Source organism: Conger conger, chromosome 6 (genome assembly GCF_963514075.1).
Source record: "Conger conger chromosome 6, fConCon1.1, whole genome shotgun sequence".
NCBI classification, from domain to species: Eukaryota; Metazoa; Chordata; class Actinopteri; order Anguilliformes; family Congridae; genus Conger; species Conger conger.
Genome location: NC_083765.1, coordinates 12,420,985 through 12,433,561, shown reverse-complemented (window position 1 = coordinate 12,433,561; position 12,577 = coordinate 12,420,985). Strand labels below are relative to the sequence as shown.

General features: G+C 43.0%; 1 protein-coding gene across 1 annotated transcript in view; it reads left to right on the top strand.

The window, feature by feature from the left end:
- Nucleotides 1-12,577, top strand: part of otog (otogelin) — a 54,980-nt gene that overhangs the window by 17,513 nt on the left and 24,890 nt on the right. The window contains exons 20-26 of the mRNA XM_061245241.1: nucleotides 264-426; nucleotides 8,282-8,389; nucleotides 9,097-9,235; nucleotides 10,036-10,170; nucleotides 10,259-10,405; nucleotides 10,783-10,902; nucleotides 11,469-11,585. Coding sequence (XP_061101225.1) covers nucleotides 264-426; nucleotides 8,282-8,389; nucleotides 9,097-9,235; nucleotides 10,036-10,170; nucleotides 10,259-10,405; nucleotides 10,783-10,902; nucleotides 11,469-11,585 — 929 coding nt within the window. The remainder of the gene's footprint in view (nucleotides 1-263; nucleotides 427-8,281; nucleotides 8,390-9,096; nucleotides 9,236-10,035; nucleotides 10,171-10,258; nucleotides 10,406-10,782; nucleotides 10,903-11,468; nucleotides 11,586-12,577) is intronic.

The following is a 12,577-nucleotide window of genomic DNA, read 5'->3' as shown; positions in this document are numbered from 1 at the left end:
TATGGTACTTCATTTATCTTGCTTTTATTATTGTTGTCTGTTACATTGATTTGAGTTTGTAATTGACTGCAGTCAGCCTTTAGTATATTTCATCACGGAGTGGCATGTGATCTTAAAAATTGCATCCATTTGGTTATTTCTATTCAATATTAATATAGGTAATGGCATCCACCAAATGATGCATTGATGGGGCATGCCCCATGTCAGAGTATGGAGCTGGATGTCCTAAGCATAAGCCCAACACCAGAAACTTGTTCCTCCAGATAAGATGTGCCCACCTGGTCAGCGCTACCTGGAATGTGATGACCTCACTGATGCACCTGTACTGAGGGGCCTGGCGTGTGAACAGACTTGCGAGACGCACCTGCTCAACCTCACCTGCTCTGCTCACGAGCCCTGCATTCCGGGCTGCGCCTGCCCCCCTGGGTGAGTTTCACGGTTACCTGCCCAAGTCTGGACCCTCTGCCTGACTGCAGTTCAGTATGCACAGGTATACTGGATGGAAATATGAGCTTTGAGTTGTTGCAGTGGACAGTATAGTGCTATTTGTGTAAGCAGCAATTGTGTTGAGAAACTTTTAATTTAATTAAAAACACTAAAATATTGTGAGGAAAAGTCCCATATTTTCATTGTGCTTATTGTGCTATATGGAAAACCATTCCATAGAGGTAAAAATAATTTACTTATCGAATTAAAGATGGAAGTGAATCAATAGGCCCCTAGTTTGTGAGCCACTAGAACTATCACTTTGTACTCAAAGACACAGGGGTCCCCCATGACTGAGTTTGAGAGGCACTGCCCTACAGTGGATTAAAATGAATAGCTGGGGTTTAGGAGGATATTGAAATGAATACATAGCACTGAAGCTTGTTTTGGGTACAAAGCAACTGTTTTAAAGACTGTATTCCTGGAAAGAGACAAAAATCCGATCCATGGGCCTTTTGTTGACTTGGGGTTTGTCAGCTACGGGTTGAGGCCTTTAGTGGGACTAGCCCGTGAAACCCTGCTCTCAGGTACAGCACCTCACTGGGAATGATGGGTGCAGTCCAGGTTTCTGCGAGCAGGTGTCTCCCTTCCGGCGGGTGGGGGTGTTTAGGGAGCGGGGCAGTGGCGGGTTCAGCCGGAGTCAGGGCTGGTTCAGGTCCAGTTTTGAGGGCGGGGGAGTGCAGAATAGTGAGACCATTGATGTGCGAGCCATTGAAAGGACAGGCTGTCAGTCCTAGCACTGCTGATCCATGAATGGAAGTCGCCCGGGAAGGGGAGCTTTTACGTGAGCTAATCTCGCGTAGAAGCGTCTGGGTAGCGTCACCGCAAGTTCTGGTTCATCTTTCAACTTCAAGACATTGAGCCTCTTAGTTCTGGGGAGAGGCATGGTGGGGGGCCCTTATTTCTGGGACTTCTCAGAAATATTGCTGTCCATGAAAGCGGCTAAGGGCTAGCGTTGCTGCTATAACGTAATTTTGACTGTAACCTGAGATTTCCTCTGTAAGCACTCAGCGGAGTTTCCCATGATTGACTTTTGCAGGCAGTGTTCCCATTACCTCACCTACGATCAGCGTCTGATGAGAGCTTAGTCTCCTTAGCCGTCTCTCCCAGAAGGGCAAGAGCCTTTACATAAAGCAGGAAGCTAACATAGGCCGTGTAGCTCAGATTAAGGCCATCTGATCCACGTAATGCCAATGTCTGAGAGTCAGTGTTAGGGTTAAGTGGGCTTTTTATGAATTGAAACTCAAGAACTGCAAGCTCTGTGTGGCTAAACCAATGTGTCTGTGCAGTGTGCTGCGTTTGTTCATTTGTTCCACTGAGTTCAGTGTGTAAGCATATTGCCCTCAGCAAGGTGAAGACTGGCTGGTGAAATGGTTGGTGACATTTCCAAATTACGTTACATTATTACATTATTGGCATTTGGCAGACGCTCTTATCCAGAGCGACGTACAGTTGATTAGATTAAGCAGGAGACAATCCTCCCCTGGAGCAATGCGGGGTTAAGGGCCCAACGGCTGTGCGGATGTTATTGTGGCTACACTGGGATTCAAACCTCCAACCTTGCCTGTCCCAGTCATTTACCTTAACCACTACAGGCCGCCCAAATAAATGCATGTAGTTCCTATATGAATATCATTTACAATAATGTCTTACCCAGATAACACACATAATTACATATCGATTTCAACAGAAAAGGAAAAACCACATCATTTTTGAAGCATTGTTTTGCTATAAAAATGAGCCTATTGTTTTTTGGCTCTGGCAAATAGTATTAAAATGATTCCCTGAATATGCAGAGCATGCATTAAAGGCACTGTTAGCTGGCAACAGAGTGGAACAGTGTGGAACATTGGGTTAGGATCTGGGTTTGGAGATGAAGATGAGGTTGGGGATCTGTGGTTGAACCCTTGAACAAGCTGAAGGAGAGCAGCTTCCTCGAGTGCACATCCATTATTTTAACGAGATAGGAATCGGGATTGGCAACTGAAACCTGGAAACACTGAAATCACTTTGGACTCGCTGACAATGAAGTGTTGGCATTCCCCTGTATTCCTTATTTTCTTGCATGCTCCCTATAGATCACAAAATATCAGGTTGTGCGAAACAAAAAGATATTAAAGAAATATTAATTGAGAAAGGAGCAGGTACTGCAGCACTGAGCATTAAGTGATTTTAGGAGGACCGCTGTCTGTGATGAGGTCTGAGGCTGAAAGCTGTAGCGCACACCTGAGCACACATGTTGAGTCACTGTGCTGTGTGTCCACTCTGATTTGTTGCGTGCTTTGAAAGCAAACATAAGCCCTTCACTTCATTTTGCAGTTTTAAGGCTTCTCCAGTCTTTTCTGACTTTAGCAGCTCATAAAGGCCCTGTTTCAGAGGGCCTGGGTACACAGCAGTGCTCTGCTTAATCCCCTCCAGAGGGACGCAGAAAGTAGCGGCGGTCTTGTTCGGTCGATTGATACTGATACCTTTTGAAAGGGACACCAGTCTAGACACCACTAAGGAAGTTGATATTTAAGATAAGGGACAGAAGCCGAGTGTCTGTCACCCGCTGTCTGCCGCCACGCCCACTCGCTGACCTTTCCGCCGACGGGCAACGCCAAACACGCAGCGCAGTCAGTCACCTTGACCATCCCGGCAGAGAAACTCCTGCAGCATGACACGCCTGTCACGAATGTTTAATAAATGCCTGCAACCTGATAGGCTGGCATCTAGTTTGTGGTAAATATGGATACAAAGGCGGCCTTATGCGACAGGGCGATGAGAGTATTGATAACTCCAGTGGTAGGGCAGTGATTAAGAAGTACCATTGAGCCAGGGCCTGTTTTGCTGCAGCACTCAATGCTATTCATAGAAGCCAAAGGTTAACCAAACAAGAGTGGCTCAGTCAGTTAAAGGCTTGAGGTATGAATGCAGGCTGGACCTTGTGGAAAAATAATGTGCAAGCAATGGCTAAGAGGCTGGCCAAAACCAGGCTACGTAGTCTCAGCCCGTAGCTCAATCTTTACTGGCTTAAATATGGGCTATGCTATTAATGGACCATAACCCTGAGCAATGAGATTCAATTGGCTTTATACCACCAAGTTCAAGCTGGCCAGTGTTTGCTGTGGGTGTCACAGTGGTGTCCTATGGAGAGAATATGGGCAATTTCACATACGGGTGTATTTCACAAAAGGAAGAAAAATGTTCAAGTAGAGGCGGAGTGTAAACAATATTATACATCATGAGGACTGGTGAATCTAGCTGTGCCACTTCCTCTATAGAATATGACCTTGTTTTCACATATACTGTAACAGAACAGTGCCTGTGCTTGGACAGGGTTCAATCAATCAACCAATCTATTAATCAGTTTTAATCTGCTGAAAATGAAGGCATGCCTAGCCACACTGTAGGGAAAATGGGCTGTCTGTTTGATTGAAGGTTTACAAAGTGTGGGGCCAGGTGGCTCTGAGACTGTAAAGTACAGGCTTTTAACTTATACTGCTCTATTAACGTTAGTGGAGACAGGGGAAAAACGCTCCATTCAGCACACATCAAAGCCTGTGAAATCCAAGCACTAAAGCCTATATTGCGTGTCTTAATTTCTAAGCCGGGGACTGGAGTAATTAGCCCCTACCCCCTTCCCACCACCCCTCAGAAATCAGAACGCCAAAGAGCTGGCTCATCACAAGCAGCCTTAAGGGACCATTATGGGAAATCATTATTGGCAGTGCTGACAGGAGAATCCATTTTATTTTCCCTTTACAAAGGTGGACTTTGTACCGTTTTCGATAAAAAGTAAGAGTTAATATCCGCAGTGTGACAATTACGTATTTCAAAGGACTCTTCCAAAATGCAGGTGCACATATCCAGTGTTGTATAATCCATACAGGTACTGTATGGCCCTATATTATAATTCCCATGTCATTTAAGATGAAGAAGTTTCTTTACCGGTGCTGACTGTTTGGAGTGGTAAAGGGTCAGATCCCTGAGTCAGGGGCACCCGTAGACACTGGAGCTTCAGTTTGGTGAGATCATTGTATGCATCGTTGTGCTCTTGACATGGATATTGTGAGTGTGGAAAGCCCCTGTGAAATGCCAGTGCTCCACCCAATCAGAGGAGGGTATGTACGTACACAGAGAGCTCCATGTCAGCGTGTTATTTGGTCCCTGGCATGACTAATTACTCATGGATTATGATGAATCCTGACGCAAATGCCATCTGAGTTTCCCAGAATCCTTTGGGGGTGTAAAGTCTCAAGGTCAGGGTCATATGCTTTTTTTGTTTTTCTTTCATCAATGTTCTGTCTCTACCTTTTTGGTAACCTTTAATCAAAACTCATTCATAGTTTTGCATACCATCAGTTTCTGTGCCACTTTAGTCTAGTTCAGTTCACAAAATGAACGTACACTCAGTGAGCACTTTATTAGGCACACTATAGACCTGTATACCAGCTTATTAATGCAAATATTTAATCAGCCAATCATGTGACAGCAACTAAATTTAATTTGACTGTGGAATGATTGTTGGTGCCAGACAGGGTGGTTTGAGTGAGAAACTGCTGATCTCCTGGGATTCAACAGTCTCTAGAATCTGCAGAGAATGATGTGAAAAACTAAAAAACATCCAGGGAGCAGCACTTCTGCAAGTAGAAACGCCTTGATAATGAGAGATGTCAGAGGAGAATGGCCAGACTGGTCGAAGCGGACAGGAAGGTGATAGTAACACAAATAACCACACATTACAACAGTGGTATGCAGAAGAGCATCTCTGAACACACAGCGGGTCAAAGTGCGCAGGCTACAGCAGCAGAAGACTTAATAAGTCTAAAACATAAGTCTAATAAATACCTAGTAAAGTGCTTACTGCATGTATATTGGAGTTCTCTGTTTCAATCAGAAGTATGTGAATGTGTGCAGTGTTAAAGGAGCAAACCTTCTCACAAAGTACAGATGTTGGTTCTTTTAAAAATCTATCCTTAACATATAATGGGTGGATGGACTGATGAATTTGAGTGAAACAGGGCTTATTTCAGGAGACTAGAAAAATTAGATATATGGCTTGGTAAATAAAAAACCTTGATGCTGAATACAAATCAGAAAAATATTTGTATTCAGCATGATTCATTTTAAATCTGGATGATCTTCTTGTTTACTTTGGCGTTTCTCTCTGAAAAAAAAAGAAAGAAAATTAAGCAATTTACCCTTGATCATAAAATCATGAAATTTTAATATCAGATAAGAGATACTATCTTGCACTCCCAAAACTATTGATGGGAATTTCATCATTTTGCTATGGGCAGAATGTAGTCAGTCCATGCTGTTCTCTTGCTGATGGTTTAACACTGAGAGGGCCAGGTAAACACAGGGACATGTGACAATTATTTATAAATATGATAATATAATAGCCACTTAATAATCATAGTTAAGCTTAAGCCTTTGTGTTTCTTCTCTATTTCTCCATATCTCCCCCTCCAATAAGAACAGAACATGCCCACCCAGACAGACAGACGCACACACACACACACACACACACACACACATGCATGCACACACTCTCTTGTTTCCTCTCCAACGAATGGCTGGTATAAAAGTTTTTTGTTTTGTTTTAATAGAAGCATTCCAATAGTAATGAACATTTGTAATTTATCCAAGGTAATTACTGTTCCTTATCATTGCAGCTTTTTTCACGCTATAAACTCAGATAGATACTTATTTCTTAATTATGCAGTAAACAGGTGGACTGTAGGATCAGGTGACTGCTAAGCTTCTTAAAGGAATTCCTGCAACCTGTTTTAGACCATCATCACATTTTAATTTCACGCACAGTAAAAAGGTGTGTGCTGTACGCCAGAGGTGCTAATTCCAGTGTATTCCGTGTTGAGCTTCTCCCTCACTCTGACAGCACACAGAGAATAAAGATGAGTATGTGTAAGCATGTTTCCCTCTCGGTGAAGCAGTGCCATTTAGGCTCACTCATGGCTGAAATGTCAACTTTTTTACTCCTGTATATTGGATTCTTGTTTAAATGAATGCATGCGCAAATGCAAATATATTTTTGTAATTTTATTATAATATTATTTTTCTGTTACAACATTTTTCATTCAGTTTTGGTACTCCATTTGATACTCCAGTATATTCTGCATGGTGAGCATGCAGTAGGTTTATAGCTTTATTTCCTTCTGCAAAATATTTGCATTGTGAGAACATATATTGGAAGATTTCCGTTGGCACAGTTTTGCAGACCAACTGTGCCCATATCTGGTGACAACACCCATAACTATACCAACTTTCCTCCTCTTCTACATTGTTGCATACCTGGCAGAAATATGACCCGGTCAAAACAAAAGATTATCAAAATATATCGCTACTAGATGGATTTTTCTCCGAGCTCTTTGCCAAACCCCTGAGCCATGAAATGAAGGGAACAGTGCCCGTGGGAATGAATTTATTACTGTGCCACGGTGGTGCTGAGCCTCAGGACAGCAGCTTCTTCTTTCTGGGTTATTACCCTGTTGAATTCCTACTTTTTCAGCCAGCGGTGTTTCCATTGTTATTGTGCTGAACTGCTCAATAACAATCAACAAAACCAATACAAAAAAATCCCACTTGGCCAAGATGGTTCAACATTACAGATTGATTTAGGTCATGGTCACATTTTATATTTATGATGTGAAGTTCCCAGTGTCGTCTGCTTCGTCTGAACATACCATATATTTGTTCTAATTTATTTTTCTGCTTTCACAAATGGTCGGTAATTCGGACATGGATGGGTTGCATGCACTGAAATGGAGAGCTCATTGTGCTCATTCACGAGCCCGCTTTAATTAAGACACGGAAGGATGCGAATGGGGAAGTTTATTTACAAATGGTGCATGGAGAGGATAGATTGTTATGGATTCTTTGATCAGAGTAATTGATAGGCAGCCTTGGCGGGCTGATAAAGAGAGCTGTTAACAGCACTTTATCAGGGGTGTAACATTACGCAGATGAACCTGAGGTTTATCCTCTGCTCATTCAATGTGACGCTTTATTGTCCGTACAGTAGATGCGGCAGTGGGAATATTTCTCCCCCGAATATTACCAGATTCTTATCTGCTATGTCTAACAATGTGGGAACCAGATTGAGAGAGGAAACAAAGCCTGTTTCTCTCCCTCTGTGGCTGCTTTCTTCCTCTACATCTTTAACTCATCCTGAATGCACCATATCAGCGTGTCCTGAAAACACAGGATATTATTTCCTCTGATAGTACACGTGGCATGAACAACACGTCTACATAACTTTAACCAAAACATGAACATGGGCACGTCATCATCCCTGTGCTAGCAGCAAAATGAGCAACATCTCAACCATATGGCCTTGTTGGTCCACTAGCTGGTTGTTTCAGCTCAAATTAGGTTGTTTCAGCTCAAATTTGAAATTAGGCTAATACTGACAGCAAGACTGGCAGCTTCGCTAGTAAGCATGGTGAAGTGCAGTGAAAGCGAAGGCTGGTAGCAGGTTATCGCGCGACAGCACTTCCCGATGACGTAACCCTCAAATAAAAATAAAAAAGAACGTTGTTGCCCTTGGCTAGAGGTGAGTTCGTCTTTAGCTGACTGGTATCGAGTTCGTTCAACAAATATTTGGACAAGTGAGAGACCGGGGTTCCCACCTCGGACTCAGGCAATTTCTCACCTGTTACACTGGCACTGCTCTCATATCTTTGACCAAAGTACTTTCTTCATTTACCCAGCTGTATAATTGGATGTAAGCTCTCCAGCAGCATCTGCTATGAACATAAATAATGTGTAAATGTGTGTGTGTGGTTTTCAGGTTGTTGAAACATGGAGATGAGTGCTTTCAGCCTGAGGCCTGTCCCTGTTTTTGGAAGGGGAAGGAGTACTACCCTGGAGACAAGGTCACCTCTCCATGTCACCGCTGGTCAGTTTCCCGCCATATAAGTGTGTCACTGCTGGTGAGCTCGCCCATGACCATTGCATTTAAAGAAATCCAGGGTATATCCACAGCCGAATTTGACTTCAAAGTACAGATGGAACTTCCCTTGCTGTTCGGTTGCAAGTGTCTTTACCATCTGTTGGATAAGTGACCATGTTTCCTCCTCACCAGATGAACAATACAAACACAAATTAAGACAAATCTTTCACAGCAGCGCTAATTTTGAAAATTGCGCTCTCAAACTAGCACTCTCAGTCTTGCAGTGCAACGGGTTACCTGATACCCTTACCTTTTACGGTTTATGGAAGAAGAAGAAGAAGAATAAAAAACATCATGGCCTGGTTCATAGAAAAAGTCCTTGTGAGACTCTCTTTCATACCTGATTTAGCCTCTTCAGTGCTGTTACACTGATCTCAATCAGAGGGCTTTCTTAGTGCTTCTTCCACCAGTCACTGGAAAAGATAAGAGTGACAGCTTAATGACACAGGCAATGAGTGGCTGAATCAACCTTTGGTAATCGGCTCAAAACATTTTTTACTCCCCCTGTCCATCTGTTGGTAATTACATCTGGATTACAATAGTGTCCATTAGAAATGACAGGATTTCTAGTGTGGTTACCTGGTCTGAAATCTGACAGGCTTTTCTGACTGAGAGGGAGAGTGCTGGATGTGCTGATAAGGTTTTCCTTTTAGCGTTTGCCAGCACGGCTCGTTCCAGTGTGTCTTCCAGCCCTGCCCGTCCATGTGCACCGCTTATGGGGACCGCCACTACAGGACCTTTGATGGACTGCTGTTTGACTACATCGGAGCCTGTAAGGTCTATTTGGTTAAGGTAAGTGTGAGCCGGGTCCTTTGATAGACTGCTGTTGGACTACAACGGAGCCTGTAAGGTCTATTTGGTTAAGGTAAGTGTGAGCCGGGTCCTTTGATGGACTGCTGTTGGACTACATCGGGGCCTGTAAGGTCTATTTGGTTAAGGTAAGTGTGAGCCGGGTCCTTTGATGGACTGCTGTTGGACTACATCGGGGCCTGTAAGGTCTATTTGGTTGAGGTAAGTGTGAGCCGGGTCCTTTGATAGACTGCTGTTGGACTACATCAGGGCCTGTAAGGTCTATTTGGTTAAGGTAAGTGTGAGCCGGGTCCTTTGATAGACTGCTGTTGGACTACATCGGGGCCTGTAAGGTCTATTTGGTTAAGGTAAGTGTGAGCCGGGTCGTTTGCAGTGCTTACGGCCCCTCTGATATTTCACAGTGTGGAACTGAAGCTGATACTTGTGTCCCTGTAAAAGTACATTACATTACTATGTGCATTCTAAATGCACTATGTTTAGTGAGGGTTTTCTATCATGTTACACACCCTGATTAAAATAGAACATCCAATACTAAAGAAATAGTAGATGGTTGGCATTTATATAACGCCTTTATCCAAAGCGCTGTACAATTGATGCTTCTCATTCACCCTCTCATTCATACACACACTCACACGACCCTCTGATTGCCTCTTACCTCCTGAGCTAATGTCACCCCGGTAATAATACAGTATATTCCAGTGCCGCTACCTTGAGGACACGACATGTCAATGTTTTCTGCATTGATTTGAAGATGTTCATGGTCGATTATTTGTGTCATACAGAGCAGTGTTGACTTCGCATTGAGCGTGATGGCCGAGAACGTGGACTGCTTCGACAGTGGAGTCATATGCAGAAAGTCCTTGATAATAAACATCGGAAAGTCTGTCATCACTTTTGATGACGACAGTGGGAAACCGGTAAGTTGAATGTCCTTTAACGCACGGACCATTTGCTTGTATTTTAGCTGCATCTGCCGACAGGACAGTGTCATTTTGTCCTACACAGAGCCCCTCCAGCTTGATTGACAGGACTAAGGTGGTGCTGATATGGAGGGCCGGGTACTTCACCATCCTGCACATCCCTGAGGAGGACATCAGTATCCTGTGGGACAGGAAGACCACCATCCACATTCAGGCTGGCCCACGCTGGCAGGTGGGGGACATGCTGGAACCTCACAACTGTTGGGGAATTATGTAGAGATGTTTCAGCACTTGACGTGAGATTCTTTACACTGGTGATCAAGGTGCTTTCACCTCCTTCCATGTTAACTATTTCAAGTGCAGTATTATTAGTGCTATATTGACATGAACACAGCTGCCAACATGAATAATAATAATAATAATAATAATAGTAAGAATGATAATAATAATAATAATTATTATTATTAGTTGTAGTAGTAGGAGTAGTAGTAGTGGCAGTAGTAGTAGTAGTAGTAGTAGTAGTAGTAGTAGTCGTATTTATTATTATTATTATTATTAGTAGTATTACTACATTGACTCAACAAAGCACCCTCATTGCTCTGTGCTCAGGGCAAGCTGTCGGGTTTGTGTGGGAACTTTGACATGAAGACGGTGAACGAGATGAGATCTCCGGAGAACATGGACTCCCCCACTTCACAGGAGTTTGGAAACAGCTGGGCTGCAACAGAGGCAAGACAAGGACTATAACATGTATACAATATAAAATATAGTATATACATATACAACAATATGCTATAATGACTGTCTACTGACCCCTGCTGGCAGTATCAGTCTCAGATTGCCTGCTGGAGTGCCTATGATGTGAATAATTACAACAAATCATGTGTTTAGGACTTGTTTCTAGTGTTACTATACAGTACATGAATACACAGAACCTCCATTATGGCTACTTTTCATTTTGGAAGGTTCAAGTAAGTGTCTATTTTCAGTGATGACTGCCATCTCTTCAGTCCTTAAATTCATACTACTGCAGATTCATCTGGTGAGTCAGCGATTATGGGCCTGCATCACGAAGCAGGATTAGTGAATTAGCTGGATAACTACACTGACTAAAACCCGGAACAGCAGAAATAACACTTATAATGCAGTGACACAGTGTAACCTTACCTTGCCCACACTGACAGAATGTCCCTGTGTTAAAAAGTGACTGTAGGGTTAAGGTTGATGATTGGCTTGGCTTTGTGGTGGAGTCCTGAGATCAGTGTGTGTGAACGTTGTTTGCTTGGTGTCGTCAGTGTGTGAACAGCCCTGACATCAGGCATCCCTGCAGTCTGAGTCCCCTCAGAGAGCCCTTTGCCAAGAGGCAGTGTGGGATCCTGCTGAGCGAGGTCTTCGAGATCTGCCACCCTGTGGTGAGTACCTGCTACTGCAGCTGTACTGTCAGCATCTGCACTTTAACGTTTAGCCCTTTACACTGAGCTCAGTGCACTGGATGCATGGAAGGAAAAATCCTTCATTTATTTATGGCGATTGAAATCTTGTCTTGTGTTTTTGCTTTTGTAACAATGAAAACAATGCTACTGCTATTATTATTATTATTGTTTTATTTTTTCTGTGATATTGCTGTATTTTTGTGGAAGATTACATCCTCTCTAGCAGAAGTGGAATATCTGATATGCACAAAATAGTCATCTGCAGTATTTTGTTTAGATCACCTTGATTTGCTAATTAGCACAATTCTTCAGCCAGAAGGTAGAACTAATGAGTTTTTCATTTTTATTATAATGTTTTACTTTCTGTCCTCAGGATTTTCCACCTACATCATATAATCTCATTAGGTGTGGTTAATCTCAACCTGCATTTGTGGAATATATTACACATTATATCTTCATTGTACCTATCCTACAGCATTGTGCATTTTTCTATGTATTTTTACATCATAAATTTGCCAGACAATATTCGGAAAACATTGGTTATCCTGAGAGATATAACTGCATTAACGTAGTATGTTCATCCCTGCCACTTAGTATGGAGAAAAACGCCCACCCACCTAGATAATAACATCTGATTCTGTGTTGTGTGTGTGGATGTGTTCATGTTTGTTATGTGTGTCTACGTGTGTGTGTGGCTGTGTGTTTTTGCGTTCTTTATACCTGTACATGTCTACTATATATTATTCCCGATGTCTGTAAATGTATCTGTGTGTTTACATGGCTGTCCCTGTGCCATGTCTATATTGTGTGTAGTGTCTGTGTTTGAGGTCACCGGGTTCACCCTTTGTGGTCCCTGGGGCAATATCTGCCCCTGCTGGTTCAGCTGTTGGAGTTTGGGGGAGGGAGGGGCACAGAACCCTATCCCCCAAAGACCTCCACTGAATCATGGAGTTGAGAGAGAGGGATTAGAC